The sequence below is a fragment of the Carassius carassius genome, chromosome 36 (assembly GCF_963082965.1).
Source record: "Carassius carassius chromosome 36, fCarCar2.1, whole genome shotgun sequence".
NCBI classification, from domain to species: domain Eukaryota; kingdom Metazoa; phylum Chordata; class Actinopteri; order Cypriniformes; family Cyprinidae; genus Carassius; species Carassius carassius.
In genome coordinates, this window is record NC_081790.1 from 20,305,465 (window position 1) to 20,325,755 (window position 20,291).

A 20,291-nucleotide genomic window follows, 5' to 3' on the forward strand; every position below is an offset into this window, starting at 1 on the left:
ATTTGTAAAGCACTGCAGTTTATCTTTGGGTGCGATGGATGAAACTGAAGTGTTAGAAGCTGTAGAATCTACATTCGCTATTGTATTTCTAATGTTATCTATTTTATCAGTGAAGAAATTCCTAAAGTCATTACTATTTAACGTTGGTGGAATATTTGAATCAGGTGGCGTCTGGTAATTTGTTAATTTGTTAATACCATGGCACAGTACGTTTTTCTCTAACCTTTTTCAATTTGATGGGGGCAACAGCTTCTAATGTATTAGAGAAAATAGTGCCCATGTTGTCAGTAATTTCGTCTAATTCATGTGTATTTTTGGGTACAAATAGCAGTTGAGATAGATCAGGCAGGTTATTTGTGAATCTGTCTTTGGTGGCTGGAACAATAGTTCTGCCCAGACGGTAACGCTGAGACATATAGTTAATATCAGTTATACGCAGCATGCACGATACAAGGAAATGGTCTGTAATATCATCACTTTGGGGTACAATATCTATAGCAGTAAGATCGATTCCATGCGATATAATTAGATCTAGTGTATGATTAAAACGATGAGTGGGCCCGGTGACATTTTGCTTGACTCCAAAGGAGTTTATTAGGTCAGTAAACGCAAGTCCTAATGTATCATTTGCATTATCAACGTGAATATTAAAATCTCCCATGATTAGCGCCTCATCAACTGTAACTAGAAGGCCTGAGAGGAAATCTGCAAATTCTTTTAGGAATTCTGTATACGGCCCTGGTGGTCTATACACAGTAGCCAGAGCAAGAGATACATTAGACTTCTTTTGCATGTCTGACAGTGTAACATTTAGCAGAAGTATTTCAAAAGAGTTAAACCTGTATCCTGTTTTCTGGGTAACTTTGAGAATATCACTATATATTGTTGCAACACCTCCGCCACGACCAGTCTGACGGGGCTCATGCTTATAACAGTAGTTTGGTGGAGTAGACTCATTTAGACCAAAATAATCATTTGGTTTTAGCCAGGTTTCAGTCAAGCAGAGTACATCAAAACTATTTTCTGTGATCATTTCATTTACAATAACTGCTTTGGGTGTGAGTGATCTAATATTTATGAGCCCAAACTTTAAAAATTGTTTTTGTTCATTTACTTTACATTTTTCTGGTTTAATTACGATAAGATTTTTTCTAGATCCTACATTATATTTTGACCTCACTATTCGGGGAACAGACACAGTCTTAATAGTTTTTACAGCGCAAGTACTTTTATCATTTAAGCGGGTGGAACAAAACTCATCTTAATAGTTATTAGAGAATTGTCTTACTAGTCACATGGAGCGAAGTGTCTTGGAGATGGTGTCAGAGAGCAGCTCCGCTCCGATTTTGCTGGGGTGTAATCCATCAGCGCGAAACAGCCTAGGACGCTCCCAGAAAAGATTCCAGTTATTAACAAATATTAGTTTCTGTTCTTTACACCATGACAACAACCATTCATTTAAAGCAAAAAGTCTACTGAACCTTTCGTGTCCTCGTCGATACGTTGGCAGTGGTCCTGACACGACGATCGTCGCCGCGGGCATCATGCTGCGAACCATCTCGATCAGGCTGCTGAAGTCCCTCTTCAGCGTCTCCGTCTGCTGCAGCGTGGTGTCGTTAACCCCGGCGTGAAGCACGACCGCTCTGGGGCTCTCGTCGGCCTTCAGGATCGCGGGTATCTGCGCAGAAACATCGAGAACACGAGCACCAGGCAAACAATGAGTGTGCACTTTACCTTCGGCTAACGTAGCACTTACGTGTCGGACGATGGAGTCTCCGATGATCACAGCGTCGCGTCCTGTCTCGCGGAGGGGAGCGAAGCGGTTCCGGATGGAGATGTCGAAGGCAGGAGGGGGAGAAGTCGTCGCCCGGGACCCGGCTCGCGTCCTCCGCTGTGGATGCACCCAGGGTCCGTGGTGTCCCGGCGTCGCAGTAAAGGACATCTGGGAAGATCGCGTCCTGGGTGCACCGGGCCTGTGCAGAGAAACACACGGAGTAGACGTGGTGGGACTGTTAGCAGATCGCTGTATACTTACCCCGGACTTGTGAGCGTCAGCCCGGGATGATTCCAGCGCGGCTCTCCGCTGTCTCAGCTGGACCTGCCTCACCTCCAGGTTGCGAATCTGCTTTCCCACGGCCTCGGGCTCGAGCTGCACAGAGTGGAGACATTCATCCGCCATTAAAGCAAGTAACAGTGAGTACAGCAATGGTAATGTGTGTGAATAGAGTATTAGCAATGTAAGCGCAGTTAGCTGCAACCACGCCGCTGATGCTAACGGACTAAAAGCTAATAGCGGACCCGGGAGATCAAAATAAAACTAGTGATAGCGAGGCGCTCTGATTGTTTTTGTTGTAGAATACAATAGAGGATATATTCACACGTTATATAAACGGAAACGATGATGTATAAAATTGATTTTTGAGTTAAAAATAGTCAATGAAAAGAATATAGTGACGGAGCTCAAACACAGTACAGCCGCCAACAACAAACAGGAAGTGACGTCCACAGGTTGAAAAGGCTGAAGTCTCCACAGTTTTTTTCAACAGAAATCAAACCTTTGTATGTTAATACAATGTTGGTGGAACCTTTTGCCATAATTTTAGCTTTTCTTGTCAACCATATACTCAATTTAGCTTGTCCATACAAATAATTCAGAAATAAATCAACATTCCTAGATTTATACCGATACTTAGGACCAAAAAACCTTCTTGACTAAAATCATGACCCAACTTATCACACCATTCTTTTAACACTTGAAAAAGTTGCCCTAGTCTACTACAATTTAAAAATAAATGAAACACCGTTTCAATTTCAGAACAAAATGAACAAGTTTCTATAACACTGGAGTCTAAACAAGCTTTATGTTTATTTGTGACTACTATTCCATGTATGATCCTCCACTGTAAATCTCCAGTTCTCTTATCTATAGGAACCTTATACAAAGTTCTCCAGCGTCTTTTAGGTGAAAGATCAATACCAAATATTTCTTGCCATCTGGACTCAAATAATTGTTTCAGTTCCTGAAAGCGCATTACTTTTACACAAACATAGTACAAGGATTTCTTGCCCACCTCATGAAAATATTTAAGTTCTGGAGTGTTATAAGTAAGTAACTTTCCCTCTCCCTCCTGCCATAAGTCCACAGAAACCTTTACTTCCAATTCTGGGAACTCTTTCACATTATCATCCTCATTTTGTTCCTTATCCAGAGCACATTTAAATTCAGAAGGCACAGCTTCCACAATTTCATTTAAAAGTCTTTCAGAAAAACGTAAGGATTTAAAACCATTCTTTGAGGCAATATCTCCTGGGGATAACCACCCTTCCTTATTCATAAAATAAGACACCTTAGTAAAACCTACTCTTACAAGTGCATTTCTCACTGAAACAGAGTTCAAACTTTTTACAGATAAAACTTGATTATACATTATGGGTTCTTCTTTTCTCCAGAAACCAGAAACCTTTGACAGGCCCTTCTTTTTGAGAATTTGAAAAACTTTCCAAACTCTAAGTATTGTTTTGTAAAAAAGTGTTAGTCCAGTTAATTCCACTCCATCAAGATCCATTAAAAACAGATGTCGATCAAGGCCCGAGTTCAAGTTAGTGAGGCTCAATATAGAAGAACCTACATCCCTATTGCTGCCTAGACGGAGCTCTGGGGAGCGGAGGCTTAAACAGTATGACTCTCTAAAATGAGAGGAAACCTAACAACGCTCAGCCCTGGCAGAGGAGCTCTTAAGAGTGGAGGTCTCAGCATAACCACTCTTTCAAGCGAGAGGAGACCTGGCTACACTCAGTATCAAAAGCAGTTAGTGAGGCTCAAAATATAAAAGCCTACACTCCTACTACTGCCTAGGCGAACTCTGGGGAGTGGAGGCTTTAGCAGGATGACTCTCTAAAATGAGAGGATATCTAACCACTCTCAGCCTGGCAGGGGAGCTCTTAAGAGTGGAGGCCTCAGCATGACGACTCTCTAGAACGAGAGGAGACCTGACTACACTCAGCGCTAGAGACAGTTAGCGAGGGTCACAAAAAGGAGCCTACATACCAAAAGTACTGCCTAAGCGGAGCGCTGAAGAGCAGAGGCTTCAACAAGATGACTCTCTAAAACGTGAGGAAGCCCAACAACACTCAACCCTATTAGCCACAGGGAGAGGAAATCAACTCCTCAATAGGGGAGAGAACTCGAGCACCCATAAGGAAGCACCCTGCTCATAATAACCCACACTGCTGAGGGGAGTGATTCTTCAAAGTGTGGTCATAGAGATACACTGGTTGAGTGGAGCCCAAGGGACTGGGGGTCTAACCAACTCAGACAAAGGGAACGGAGCTAATATGTCTTTATATCTGTCCAACTGATGTGCCATTTGTACAAGAGCCTTTGAGCAGCCTGTAATCTTAAAGGAGCAACTCTGCATTCAATGTCAATAAGTCCTTGTCCTCCTTCACATATTGGTAAATACAGGACAGATGCTTTCAGCCAGTGCTGTCCTGACCAACAAAAATTAACCAATTGTCTTTGGATATCTTTTACAAGATTAGGAGGCAGATCCAAAACAGCCATTTTATGCCACATTGAAGATGCAATAAGATTATTTATTATCAAAACTCTTCCTCTATATTTACCTTTATATAAATCAGAACCTAAAAAACTCCTAAAAAATTCATACCATGTCTACTCCATTCAACATTTCCAGGCAACTTTGGTACTGAACTTGTAGTTCCACACCATAAAGCTTCACATTTCCCCCAATTTATTTTATCTGAAGAAGCCTTTTCAAAACACTGGATACAATTCAATACTTTCTGTACATCTTCTTTATCCTTAAGTATCACAGTGAGGTCATCAGCATAAGCAGAAAGTTTAATGGGTTTATTAAAGGATCCTTCAATATGTAAGTAAACCTTTTAATGAGGTTCTTAATTTACACAGTAAAGGTTCATTAACTAAACTATATAGTTGATCCGAAAGTGGGCAACCCTGCCTTATCCCCCTTCGGACTTTAATGAGTTTACTTAAACCTCCAGGCACTTTTATCATACATTCTGCTTTTTCGTAGAGTAATCTAATCCATAAAATAAAACAATTTCCAGAGCCATATGCACTTAAAACATCAAACAGATAAGAATGATCCACTCTGTCAAAAGCCTTTTCTTGATCTAGGAAAAAAATCCTTAGATCAAGATTATTTAACATTGAATAGTCAATGAAATCTCTTATAAGGAACAAATTATCTCTAATGTACCTGTTTTTTATACAATAAGATTGATCCTTGTGAATTAATTCTCACATACGTTCATTCAGTCTATTGGAAATACACTTAGATAAAATCTTATAATCTGTGGTTAGTGAAGCTACAGGCCTCCAATTTTTAAGTGAAGTTAGATCACCTTTTTTTGGTAACAGAGAAATAATTGCTCTTCTGCAACTAATAGGTATACATCCTGTTTGTATTGAATATAAAATCACATCATAATAATCTTTTCCAATAATTTCCCAAAAAGAATTACAAAATTCAGAGGGGAACCCATCTAATCCAGGGGATTTTCCGGTTGATATTTCTTGCACAGCTTTAGTTACTACTTGAAAACATAAAATAGAATCCAAGTCTTCTTTATGCTCTGATTTAAGTTTTGAAATTGAATCTAAAAGTTCAGTTTTACTATCTATATCTGTTATATCAATATCATACAACTTAGAATAAAAATCAACAACGCATTTACTAATTTCAGATGGGCCATAAAATAAGTCACCTCTTTCATCCCTTAAACACAACATGTGTTTCTCTTGACACACTTTTCGTTCTAAATTGAAAAAGAAAGATGTTGGTCCATCAATATGCCTAATATGAGAAAAACGTGCTCTGACAAGAGCTCCTTTTACTTTTTCTTGCAATAAATTTTCTAACTGCAGCTTTTTTCATTAATAACATTTTGTAATTGATTTTCATATTTTCCAACATTTTATTTTCAATTTCAAAAATCTAATTTTCAAGTTCTTTAATCATATTTCTCATTCTTTTTGAGGAATAACAAGTATATTGCTGACAGGAGACTTTAATTTGGGTTTTTCCTACTTCCCACCATTCTATTATATCTCTAAAATCTTTTTTTTTTATCTGCCATATTCGACAAAATTAATTAAAATTTGCACAAAAGTCAGTATCTTGTAATAGCTTTTTGTTAAAATGCCAATATGAACCTACTTTACATTGCTTTGACAATACACAATCTATTGTAATCATCTTATGATCTGAAATAATATTAGGAATTATATTAGCATTGCAGATTCTATTCCTTGAATTATTTGAAATATAAAACCTGTCTAACCTCGCCGAATGAACCTGTCCTTCATAAACCTTCATCCAGGTATACTGTTTTAAAGATGGTCAATGACATTTAGCTCAAAACTTTTGACAATATTTGCCAAAACAGATGAAGACTGCGTTTCTCTGTTATTTCTATACATATTTAAAATCTAAAGTACAGTTAAAATCTCCTCCCATAATAAAACTATCTTTTGATTTTAATGTATTCAAAACTTCCTTAATTTTCTTAAAAATAACAATTGTCTCAGACCCTTTATTATTGGCATAGACATTTACAAAAATAATTATTATAATAAAAATAATAATTCTGCTTCTACAACTAATAACCGACCTGGCTCTATCTCATGTTACGATAAAATTTTAACCTTACAGTTAGGACTAAAACATATAGCAACACCCGAGCTAACATTGGAGCCATGACTAAGAATATATTTCCCTTCCCACCATAAGCCCCATTCTACTTCATTATTTTTTATCACTATGGGTGTCACGATTATTAGATGGAGTGCCCATGAACTTCATTAGAGGGCACTCCACTCAGGACCATTCCACCCATCAACCACCAGATGTCACTTGGACACTAGCACCTCTCATACTGTTGCACCACACCCGAACTACATTACCCATGAGTCACTGCATCACAATCACCCTGCCACACCTGCACCTCATTCATCAGCCAATTTCCTTGCCACACCTGCACCTCATTTACACACACACATAAAAGCAGCACACTCACTCTCACTCAATGCGAAGTCTTGTTTAGCCAGTCTGACATTTCCGAGCGTTTTCCCTGTGCTTATTATTCCTGTGTTTTGACCTTTGGACTGTTTATTCCGACTCTGATTCTCCGCTGCCTGTCTCGGTCCCTGCTTGTTTCTGATTACGATTCTGGTTATCCCTGACACACCTGACGCCATTCCTGATTTCTGCCTGTTTGACCATTCTTTAATAAAATGCTGCATATGGATCCGAACGCCTCCGACTCCTTGTTACAATGGGTCTCCTGAAGAAAAGTTACTCCAATATTTTTAAACACTCTGAAAGCAAGGCTTGCTTTTTTCTATCTCTAAGGCCATTTACATTTAAAGATGCTACTCGCAATGGCTCTATAAGACAGAAAAGTAAGGAAAAACAGAAAAAAAAGAGACAGACAAAAAGCCATTATAATTATTTAAGATTTCTCCTAATTTCCTTTCCTCTTTTGTTTTGCCTAATCGTAGCTATATGTTTTTTCAACCGAAAAAGTTTCTGTTGTGATAACACAGAGAAATTATAAATTTTCCACGCCCACACAACTAAAGCAACAAATTTTACAACATCTGGGAAATAATCAGCAACATTTACCTTTTTACCTATTGTTTCATCCAAAAACTCGTTAATCTGTTCCACATTATATAAATCATCAACCGCGTTTGGGCAATCAGATATATCAGAACAACAATCGTTATTCTTTCCTCCATCATCCTGAGTCTGATTGATAAATCAGAATAAAGTCTCATTGATAAAACCTCGTCAAAACCTACATCTTCAGCCGCATTCACCACCTTTACATAGTGACTCACTGATAAACCCCATCAGAAAGCACATTTTCAACCGCCGTTGCCGCTTTTACGGCTATTTTACTACTACAGCAAGGCTGCTCTTCTTGCACAAAACCAGCAGAATCACTAGAAATTGTACTCACCTCATTTTCTTCACCAATATCCACACCTTGGCCTTCTGAAACTTTCTCTGGTTCCCGATACTGGTCACCCTGACTTTCCGTTGTATTTTCACTTTCCGCCTCTTGTTCTTCTCCTGTCCGAGTCTCCTCTGGTCTATTTTTATGCGGACATGAGAAACGTTTGTGACCTATATCGCCGCACTCAAAGAATCTTAAGCTTTCAGTGCTTGCATATAACACGTAAGAACTAGCCCCATCATTTACTCTTAAAGACACGTCCAAAGTTTTATCCTGAGAATTTAAAAACATATGAACTTGTCTTCTGAATGACATTACATGTTTTAGCGCTGGATTCTTACACCCTAAATGTACCACCTTAACTGGACTGACTACTTTCCCAAAACAAGATAATTCTTTAACGATCACTTCACTTTTAATGAATGGAGGAACGTTTGTAATGGTTACTTTGGTAGCCGGTGCATACAGCCCATTTTCAATTATTTGATTCACGTGTTTTGTTCATTGTTCATTCGTGAGGCTGAGTTTATATTTTCATGACCAACCTGATCACCAACTACAATCAACACGTCCTCAATCAAAGCTGTCGGCTCCGGTACACATCTAAACCCATTCCGGAGTGAAACCGACACTGTTCCCCCCGAGGAAGATGCCATGCAGACGCCAACCAAAATAAAAACCGCACGGGAGGAATGGAAAAAGATAAATAATAAAAAACACCCTCTATACTAACCTAAACCTAGACACAGAAATTAAACAGAAAAAGAAACACGTTTTTAGAAATAAAGAAAAAACAACAATAAACACCAATTAGCTCTCACACACATCCACTCAGGCAACCTCACTCCACGAGAGAGAGAGAGAGAGAGAGAGAGAGAGAGAGAGAGAGGTTTACACATCTGTCAATATTGTTTACACAACTGTCAATATATGTTAGAGTGTACAATTCTTGAAAAACATTAATGAAGATATGCCTGGTACTTATATCATGCTAAATGTTTTGGTTTAAAATGACGTTTTATGGTGAAGATTTTAGTCAAATCGTCCAACTCTAAACAGTTTAATGAGGGAACTGACAAAAAGACAACACATGATTCGTTAAAGGGAGGACATGAAAAAGACTTAAGATGTATACTATACTAAAAAACAAAAACACAGGGCAAGTGGGCTGTGTGGGTGGGCCGGGTCTCTAGCCTGGCCTGCACTACACGTCTCACCTTTTTTATGCATCACAAACTAGCTGAGACATAGACACATCTATACTTAAAAACATATGTAAATTAAAGCTGCAAGCAGCGATGAACGGGCCCTCGCACCCGGGCACACCCCCACCGAGTGGCTTTAGTAAAAAAGACGAACGGTGAGAAATATGCATTTAAAGTCATAAATATAATCAAAATATGTCAAAGTCATTTATATGTGCCAATCTTCCTGTTGCCAGCAGGTGGCGCTATCATTATAATGGAATATTGGCCTTCAGATGTGTTCTGGCCAGGACTCTTATCGAACATGTGAAGTTTGGGGAAGAGCGAACATTTTATGCCTGAGTTACAACAACTTCTCTTGCTATGGCGAGACATCAAATTTTGTCATGGGGCCATGGACACGTCATTTAACAAAAACTCAAGTTCTCCACGATTTAACATTGCACAGGCCTTTAGATTAGACTTACCACAAAAAATAAATTAATGTCAAACAATTTCTAGGAGTAGTTTGTTGCAGCGTAAAATATGTCACTTCCTGTTGCCAGCAGGTGGCGCTATGACTATAACTATAACTAAATTTGGGAATGTTGATCTGTTCAGGTCAGGAGTCTTATCAAACATGTAAGGTTTGGTGCAGATTGGACATTGTTCGTCTGAGTTATAGCAACTTCCTTTTTCATGGTGAATCATCAAAATTCGCCAGGCCGCCACAGACACACCCTTAAACGAAAACTCTAGATCTTCGCATTTTAACATCACAAAGGCCTTTAGATTACACTGACAAACTTTGGTGTTGATCTGAATAAATCTGTAGGAGGAGTTCGTTAAAGTACAACCCCTGAAAATGGCAAAAAAGACAAAATTTTTGCTGAGTAAAAAAAATAATAACTGACTTCCTGTTGGGATTTGGATTTCGTACCAAGAGACTTTTTTGTAGATATTGGTGTTTTACATGTTTATACCGATTTTCGTACAAGTACGTGAAACGTAGCTCAAGATGCACTTCGTTGAAAATTTATAGGTGGCGCTGTCGAGCCATTTTGCCACACCCACCTTAGCAAACCATATCATACCTAATCTTTTGCCAGTTCTGACGTGTGTGCCAAGTTTCATGACTTTTCGAGAAAGTTTCAGAAAAAAAAGAATAATAATAAACGGAGCAGAAACAAGAGGGTCCTCGCACCATCGGTGCTCGGGCCCTAATAAACGGAACAGAAACAAGAGGGTCCTCGCACCATCGGTGCTCGGGCCCTAATAATAATAATAAATGGACCAGAAACAAGAGGCTCCTCGCACCATCGGTGCTCGGGCCCTAATAAAAAAAAAACAGACATCTAAGACAAGCGTGGCATGCAGGTAGTGGCCGGGGATGGCTGGTATTTTGGGGGATGGAGGGGAGTACCTTGGGCCCTGTTGCCCCACAGCATCTAGGCAATCTCACTATGGCATTAGATGGGCATGGGGTTAAGCTATGGTATGTTGTAGCCACTAAGGATTCGGGATATAAGGACTAAGGATATTATTAGGGCAACCCTAATAATATATTTAATATTTATAAATTTATAATTTATTACTCTAATTATTAATATCATTATTATTACTTGGGTCATTCACTGTCCTTCACCCTTTCCCAATCTCAATGAAATCCTTATTATAATTGCTATAGTTATTTTGTCATCATTATTTCTAAAAATACTTGTTGTCTCCACTAGTAAACCCCCCCCCCCCCCCCCCCGCCCTTTATACTTGTTATATCTGTTATAAATCTGTTAGATACACAATTTGTATGCATCCTCCAATATACCTAGATACAATGACATTTACACACACACACACACACACACACACACATACTAACACTTACAAGAATACATATAAAGAAGTTATCAAAATTATCTTGAAATTTTAGCTATCAGTATATATGTTTGTTTGTCCAAGTGATTTTGTATTTGGCACTTGTAAACATTGTCACATTCTTTATAAAGATAACCTGCAGTTCTTTATCAAAGACCATATAAAAAAAGGTCAGCTTCAATCGCCATAACTTCTGTTTTTGTTGGGTCAATGCTCAGGTCTCAGGGCTGTCAAAATGGCTTGGAGATCAGATGTCACCTCTTCAAAGTATTCCTCCCTGGGCGATTGCCATTGTCGTGTGTCTGATGATAGCTACCTTCACTGAATGCACCAGCAATGTTGCCACAGCAACTTTATTTCTGCCCATACTCGCATCTATGGTATGTATACCTAATATTTACCATGACTTGCATGCTCCTTGTACACGGTCAATAAAATGGGGAAGGGGGGTTATAACAGAATAACAGAGTTTGTATGAATTCCTCTTATTTATTTTTCACAAAAATATTAGGCAGAAGATCTAAAAACTAATAAAATAATACAAAATGTGTCTTGCAGCAAATCATCATATTAGAATAATTTCTGAAGGATCATGTGACACTGAAAACACTGAGTATTGTCAGCTAAAATATCAGCTTTGCCATCGTAGGTATAAATTACACTTGAATATATTACATAAAATACATTAAATTTAAATAAAATATTAAATTAAAACTTATTTCACAGTATTACTGTGTACAGTATTTTTCATAAAGTAAATGCAGTCTTTGTGAGAGTAGGAGCTTTGGACATCACTGTAAATTTGTGTGGCATCTTCATTTTAGTGTCCAGTGTTTACATATGTATTACTTATTCAGTTATTTTATTAAATATTTTCAACATGATTTCATGTTGTTTCAACAATAGTGGGACAAATTCTGACTGATTTCACATTACATTCACATTGATTTTTAAAAGGAATGAAAGATTTATTAGTTTATCTGACATCATTGTTATACTAGACACATACAAACAAGTTCATTATTTTTTTCATTATATTTTTTGATATAAGCACAGCTTCTTCCTCAATTAATCTCTCACTGGGTTGCACCTTTCTTGCTGAGCAGTTGCCACATTCTGCCCTCTTCTCAAGAATTAGCCTATGCAAGGGAGCCTATGAATAGAGGGATTTGTAGGGAGCTAAAGCTGAAGTGGCTCATATGGGAGAACCATAGAGATGTGCCATTGTTGTCTGGTTGAGGGAGGAGGAATGAGAAATAACAGGCATTCAGGGAAGGGGGCTTTCACTCGCTAATTCATCCATTGCTGGAGGTAGATAAGAAGACACTTTTGTATGTGCAAGTGATATCCATTCCTCCCTCTGTTACCTGTAACACAATTGAGCTTTGAGAACTTTGTGTCAGCATCAAATCAGATCACTGTACAAAGTTTTAAAGATGGTTTGAAAATGTAAAAAAAAAATGAAAATCTCTTAATATTTACTTACCCTCAGGCCATCCAAGATGTAGATTAGTTCTTCATCATAACAGATTTGGTGAAATTTAGCATTACTCTGCAGTGAATGGTTGCCGTCATAATGCCAAACAGCTAATAAAACGCCAATCTATCAATAAACATTTTGCTGAGTGAATAGCTGTGTGTCAGTCAGGACAATTTTATACATAGTATTAGATTCTCCACTGAAAAAGTTGTGTTGATTATCGTGAGGCTTTTATCAGCTTTTTGGACTCTTACTCTGTCAGCATTCATACAGTACAGTGGATCCATTGGTGAGCAAGTGATGCAATGCTAAATTTCTTAAAATCTATTCAATTAAGGAAGAAACTCAAAAAAAAAAAAAAAATTAAAAGCCACAATATGTCATTTTTTTGCTGCTAGAGGGCGCATATTCAAAATAAAGACCAGAGCTGTGTTCAACCCTTACAAAATGGTACAAAGCATTTTTTAAACGGAAACTGTGGTGTGTTGAACACCTTGTTATACTGACACAAGAGTTGCAACTATGGCAGCTGAGAAGGCCATTTTTTGTGTTCTTTTTAAAGAATTGTCAACTTGATGAAATCTGTATAAATAACGTGTTTAATACTGCAAAATACGCTCAATGTTACAGTCACTGCCCTTGCCGTCCAGAATAAAGGAGAACATCCCAATCGAGTGAACGGATTTTTGAAAACTGTGATTCCTAATTATTGCGATACAACATTTGCCTCGCATTTCAGGATGAAAAGACAAACATTTAATGTGAAGGATAATCCACTGCTTACGTCCGAGACGGTGTTATGATCTATATGACTTATCATTATTGCTAATCACTGTTGTTGTGCTATGATATTGTAATATTTACCATTATATAATCAGAGGAGTATAGAAAAGTTTATGAAGATTTACTCCACAATACAATAGCAAAATATATAAATATGTATAGTATTTTTATGTTACATTATTCAGTGTCTAGCATACCTTCCTAAGAAAAGGATATGGACATTGCAATTACTAAATGATATTTAGACAGACTTTCAAGAAGTTTCAGATCTATACTTGTGCTCTTATTATTTCAGTTATTTTGCCTTTAATGTAAATAATCATGTGCAAACAATATACTTGCTCTTGTGAATTTATTTTAATGTTAATAACATTGTGCGAGCTGTCTCTTTAAGGGGTCATATGATGCAATTTAAAATTTTCCTTTCTCTTTGGAGTGTTGCAAGGTTTTGGTGCATAAAGAAGATCTATAAATTTGCTAAGACTAAAGTCTCAAATCCAAAGAGAAATTCTTTATAAAAATTAAGGTTCAACCACACACTCCTAAAACGGCTCATTCTAACATGCCCTCACATGTCTATGTCACAGTGTGGGAAGATTTGCATAACTCCGCCAAAATGTTCACACACACAAAAAAAAGGTAGAACTTTTATTCTCGTTTTTGCCGGCCGCTGCAATGTTGTGGAGACGCTATGTGTTTTGTTGGGAAAACAAAACTACTTTGTTTGGCCTTCCAATAGATAACAACTAGAAATCAGTAGTTAATTTGTATTTACAACATTGTTCCAGAACAGTTGAACCCAAATATTCAGATGTGCGCAGTGCATTTTATTGAGGAGAAGGGCAGTTTCCTGAACCAGTAGCCTACAATGTGTCTGTGGCACAAAGGCTGTTTCTGTAAAGTGGAAAAAAAATAAATAAATATAATTTATAAACAAATATAATATATATATATATATATGAGGGGCCATACAAGACTTTATTCATTCTGGCACTCTCACACACATACATTCTCCATTCACATATATTTATTCTTGCTTTCACACACTTACATTCTCCTTTCACATACATATATTCTTGCTTTTACACACTTACATTCTCCTTTCACATACATATATTCTTGCTTTCACACACTTACATTCTTCTTACACATGCATACATTTCTATTCTTACACACACATACATTCTGCTTTCATATGCATATATTTTTGCTTTCACACTCATACATTCTCCTTACACATACATATATCTCTACTCTCACACACACATACATTCTTCTTTCACATACATATACACACATACATAATATATAATGTATGTAAGAGAGAGAGTATGTATGTATGTATGTGCGAGAGAAAATATAGTGGAAACGGAAGGCATTTAGTTGAAGCGGAAGGCAGATTAGGCGCGATCAGGCTCACTGTGACAGGTCTTGATCAGCATGGCTGAGGTAGATGAGGCAGCCGCAGAAGTATTTCAGCAAGCTATCTGTGTTTTAATAAATAAATAAATATTATCATCGTGAAAAGGTTACATGGCCTCGTCCTTTAAGTGAGTTGTGATTGAGGACACGAGCTCAGCCTCAGTCATTTTGCCTGATAGACGTATTATAAGCGTCCAATGTTTTTTTTTTTTTCACTTAATTTAGGAAGTGAATTAAGTGGGAGGTTGCAAGTTAGGGCCAGCAATATCTTTATATTATTTAAATAACTCAAGAGTCATAGCAGTTTACTTATTTTTAGATTTTTATTTACTTATTTATTCAATTGCAGCTCTGCGTGCAGCAATAAATCAGTGCAAGACTAGTGTTCTATAAGCGGCACCAGTTGTCAGAGATTGAATAAACATTTTCATCCAAATCAGAAAGAGCTTTATTGCCAAGTGTTTACACACAGAAGAAATTTCGTCAGGAGCTTCCAGTAAAGAAAGTACAAACATAGTGCAGACACACATATAATTAAGGAAATAAAACTAATAATAATAAATAGTAATAATAAAATATTCATTAAGCCCATCTGATGTTTTTGTTTTGTGCACTTGCTTCATGTTGCATATATTTGTAGCTTGTTTGTTTGTTTGTTTGTTCAAGGTTAGTTTGGCCAGTAACAGAGCAAAATAAACATTTAATAAATGTAAAAAAAGAAGAAAAAAAGAATAAGAACTAAATAAATTTGCAACGAGGGTGGGAATCAGCTCATTTGAGTGTAAAATAAATAAAATCCTGATCAGTGCATCCTTAACTGGAATAGTTAGACCTACCTGAAAGACCTGAAAAAGCATGGTTAATTTCAGTTTTATCTTTGAACTATTGTACCTTTTTGTGCAAAATGGTTATTATTTATTACAATACAATGTTACAGTCAACATTGAAAACAATAAGTCTTATTTATTGATTGATTGAATGATTGTGGCAAGTCCTGTGAAAATTTTGCCAGGGCAAGTAAAAACATTTAAACCACTGGCCGAACCGGACCAGTAGAAAATTTCCTTAGCGTTAAGCCCTGTTAATATGATCAGTGTCTTAACACTTGTACACAGATCTGTAGAACAGGTAGGTTACATAATTATATGTTAAAGTTAAAAACTTAAAATATGTACTTGAAAAGAAAACAGGATGACTTTGAATAACATAACTGTAAAATTGTAAACTGTAAACAGGAAGTAATGGATACCAAAAAAGGTAGAAATATATGTAAAAGGAGAATGCATGTGTGTGAAAGCAAAAAAAAAATATGTATGTGAAAGGAGAATGTAAGTGTGTGAGAGAGAGTAGAAATGTATGTATGTGATTGGAGAATGTAAGTGTGTGAAAGCAAGAATATATGTATGTGAAAGGAGAACGTATGTATGTGAGAGTAGAAATGTATGTATGTGAAAGGAAAATGTATGTGTGTGAGAGAGAGTAGAAATGTATGTATGTGAAAGGAGAATGTAAGTGTGTGAAAGGAGAATGTAAGTGTGTGAAAGCAAGAATATAAGTATGTGGAAGGAGAATAGAAATAATGTGTGAGAGTAGAAATTTATTTATGTGAATGGAGAATAGAGCTGAAGATCTTTGCCCGAACCCGACGGGACCCGATGGGTTTGGTCGGGTTCGGTCGGGTTCGGGCTTAATTTATATCATCTTACGAGGGCTCGGGCTCGCGCTCCGGTTTGCGAGGTAAACAAGCGGTCATGTGATTTGTTTCGATTAGCGCGAGAAAGATGCGAAAATGGATGCTGAGTAGGTGAAATAGAGGCTCGACTCTGGCGATTATGTTTTGGTTGCACCAGCAACTAAAGCAAAGTCTGGGGTGTGGAAAAGTTTTGACCATGTTCATAATGAGAATAATTAGTGAATAATCATGCACCATCAGTGAGCGCTGGAACGCGCTGAAGACATCTACAGTGGATTCAATAATTTTCATCCACAAAAACATGTAGGCTTAGCCTAATCTCTGTGAGTAAAGGTTTGTCAAATAATAACTAAATAGTAATTGAGTCTTAAATGCATAATGTGGACAGAGTATTTACACTAATGTTGGCTTTATTCTTTTATTAAATGTCAGCTGCTAGTGGCAAAGCAAATCCAGCAGAGCCTTTATCTTAATTTCATTATTGCCAAATACCCATCTTAATTTAAAATTTAGCTTAATTTAATTTGTTTAAAAAAACTTGTTTTTATTGGTGCGTTGGACTGTAGGCTAAATGAGCCTATGCCTATTTAGAGTGCTGAGACGTCACGATGTTACAGAGGACTTATTTTATTTCTTTATTCCAACTTCCAAGTGGCCTAGTCTACGTTAGTTATGAATAAATTATGTTAAAACATGTATAAATGACTCATTCTTGACACAAGCAGTGTGTGCGCACATTTGAATAATGTCGGGCTGTAAATGGGTTCGGGCTTTTAAAAAGCTGTCAATCAAAATGTACTTGTCGGGTTCGGGCCGAAACCTGTCAGGCTCGGGTCCTGTCGGGCCTAACTTTTAAGGCCTGATTACAGCTCTAATGGAGAATGTAAGTGTTTGAGAGTGCCAGAATTAATTACGGCTTGTACAGCCCCTCATATATATATATATATATCTATATATATATATATATACCTTAAACCACATAAACACATTGTATTACACCAAATACACAAAAATAATATTTTTAGCTACATTATATAAGCCCTTTAATACAGTGTGGTTTATATACATGTTGCTGCTGATTTGGTTGACATTTTGACACACCAATCGAGAAAAAACTTATCTCAAACCCCATTGCACACCATTTCCAGGAAACATGTTATTCAAACAGGAAACCGTAGCAAAACGTTGCGCACAAGTTTGAGCTTGAACTTGCCCCAGGTAGCGTAGTTTAATAATGCAGTGACTGAGTGTGTAATCATGGGAGTTGTCATCTTCATCCCCACAGCCAATGCAATCCGAAGGGACTGGGCAGAAACCATGTCCATTGATGTGCTCAGGGGCGTTGCTAGACTTTTTTACCAGTATAAATCTGCTGTGTGCCCCAATATAAATCTCAAGTTTAAGTTAACCTTTATTTCACGTCTTCTGAACTGTTGACAACAAACACCCGCTTACCCAGAGACTTAGGTCTCTGCAGAGCAAAAGTGGGCATTTATCACCTTGTGGGTGTTTTCAAACTGCTGGGTGTTTCTTAATCATGCCATCTAAATGATCCCCCTTACCCAACCCCACCCCTAAACCTAACATCACTATGACATCAACCAATCAGGTATCATGGTGTAAAAACACCCTGATCTGGTAACTCCCATTACTTTCCTGCAGAGACCTATACTTGCTTACCCCCATTGAAAGGCTTGGAAGAGAAAGGACAATATTTAATACAACTCCAATTGGATTATTCTGAAAGAAGAAAGTCACATACACCTTTGAGTGTAAGTAGAAGATAGATGAATTTTCATTCTCGGGTGAACTAACACTTTAAGCAACGGAAGTTTGTACAGTGCATTGTGTTGCACACTTCTTGCACAAAGCAGGCTTTCAAGAAAAAAGTGATAGAAAAATTAATGGGGGCCTATGTCTTAGTAGAACTTTAGTTCTAGCAATGCCCCTGCATGAACTAATGATTTATTAACGTAGTAGAATGAAGCAGGGTGAGGCTGAAAGCTGTCAAAGCGAAATGAGGCCGCTGAATAAGCATGACACACGGCTCGAAAGCAACGGAGCTTTCATTATGCCACAATCGACTGCTTCCGCTCCTTCCAGTCATGTGTATGTGGGAAAAAAGCACACTAGATACATTTGAAAGTTCTGTTATAATGTTACTCTGTGCGGTCATCACTGGTCTATTAAAATGCACAACATATTAAAGCGTATTTAGTGTTTCCATATGTTTTCTACAAAATCTGAAATAGAGGGGTCATGACGTCATTGGCTGGCGACACAATAACACTATGGACACAGTCCAAAAAATTGCATGGTTAAAATTTCTAATTTCTCTAGATTTAAACATTCTTCAAAACATTTGGGAGAAAGTTAGTACACAAGTCAGCAAAATATATAACACTGTTCGAGTGATTTTTGGATATTTTAATAAAAAAAATCTTGCACATTGTGCCTTTAAATTCACTTCAATATATAGTATATCTCAATAAAAGAAGCTGGTTTAACAGTATATTGTTTTGTTTTATTAGTCCCAGTCTATAGGTGTCAATCCTCTGTATGTTATGATCCCCTGCACCCTCAGTGCATCTTTTGCCTTCATGCTACCTGTGGCCACGCCTCCGAATGCCATAGTCTTCTCATATGGATACCTGAAAGTATCTGACATGGTGAGTGTTAATAAGTGGTCTTTAAAAATATCATCCGTCATCCTTTTGGGAATTATTCAATCCAAAATGCAAAGTGAAATGTATAGACAAAGATTTATATTTACTTTAAAACTTTTAAAAAAATGTATTTAAAAAAAAATGAAGATTTTAATTGATATGTAGATCTTGAAAAAATAAAAGCAGTGACTTATTTACTTTCATAATGTCGGTTATCCAAATGATAATTTTTATGTGCAGGCCAAGACAGGGATTGTCATGAATATCATCGGCATCCTCTCCATTACCTTGGCCATTAACAGCTGGGGCAAAGCTATCTTCAGTTTAGACACCTTTCCCAGCTGGGCAAACACTACAGAAGTGTGAGAGGCTAAATCCCACCATCAGTCTGCTGTCAGACTGCACCATTCAGCACTATTCTCACCATGTTTCCAACCGAAGAGGCCAGACAGGGTCAAAGCCAGTGGCTGGTTTCACTGGAGATGATAGTGTGTCATTACTGTGATTGTGCAGTTCAGTTGTTGTTTATTGATGTAAATTTGTAAACAGTCCATAAAAAAATGCTATAATAAAGTTGCTTCAAAAGCAGCTTTAGAGAAATATAAGTGTAAAGCCAAAAGGCTAAAATCAGATAGACACCATGCAGATTTATAAGCACAAATATGCATATACCTCTAAAAAGTGGACAGCTATGTACACCTTTGACAGGCAGGGCAGTTTTAACAGAATATTGTAATCATGTACAGTTCAAGATTAATTAAAACTCTTACCATTGCAATGTACAATTAAGCTATGTAAATTAAAATAATGTATTTTCTTCCCATTCCTACTAATAAATACACTCTGTTCTTTCACCTATAGCATGTAGCCAATATTAAATAAGTACACTTTGTGTCTCTCTCTCTCTCTCTCTCTCTCTCTCTCTCTCTCTCTGTGTGTGTGTGTGTGTGTGTGTGTTTGGAAAAGAAAACATACTTTATGTTATTTTATTAGTCTGTGCATTTCTAAAACGACTGAAAGCTTCATTACTTATTTTATTTTATTGAGAATTTGGTAAAATTTATGTAAAAATATAAAATCTTATATTATATAGCCTATACAAATAAGAGGGAAAAAAATCAACTTAATTAAATATAATCACAGCGAATAAATTATAATAAAAAGATTAATAACTAAAA

The 20,291-nt window shown here is 37.2% G+C and overlaps 1 protein-coding gene across 2 annotated transcripts in view; it reads left to right on the top strand.

Moving 5' to 3' along the window:
* Positions 1 to 20,005, top strand: part of slc13a5a (solute carrier family 13 member 5a) — a 39,229-nt gene extending 19,224 nt beyond the window's left edge. For both annotated transcript variants that reach the window (XM_059526662.1, XM_059526663.1), the window contains 3 exons: positions 11,288 to 11,449; positions 18,979 to 19,116; positions 19,354 to 20,005. In XM_059526662.1, the coding sequence (XP_059382645.1) occupies positions 11,288 to 11,449; positions 18,979 to 19,116; positions 19,354 to 19,479 (426 nt within the window). In that variant the 3' untranslated portion in view covers positions 19,480 to 20,005. The remainder of the gene's footprint in view (positions 1 to 11,287; positions 11,450 to 18,978; positions 19,117 to 19,353) is intronic.
* Positions 20,006 to 20,291: the final 286 nt, after the last annotated feature.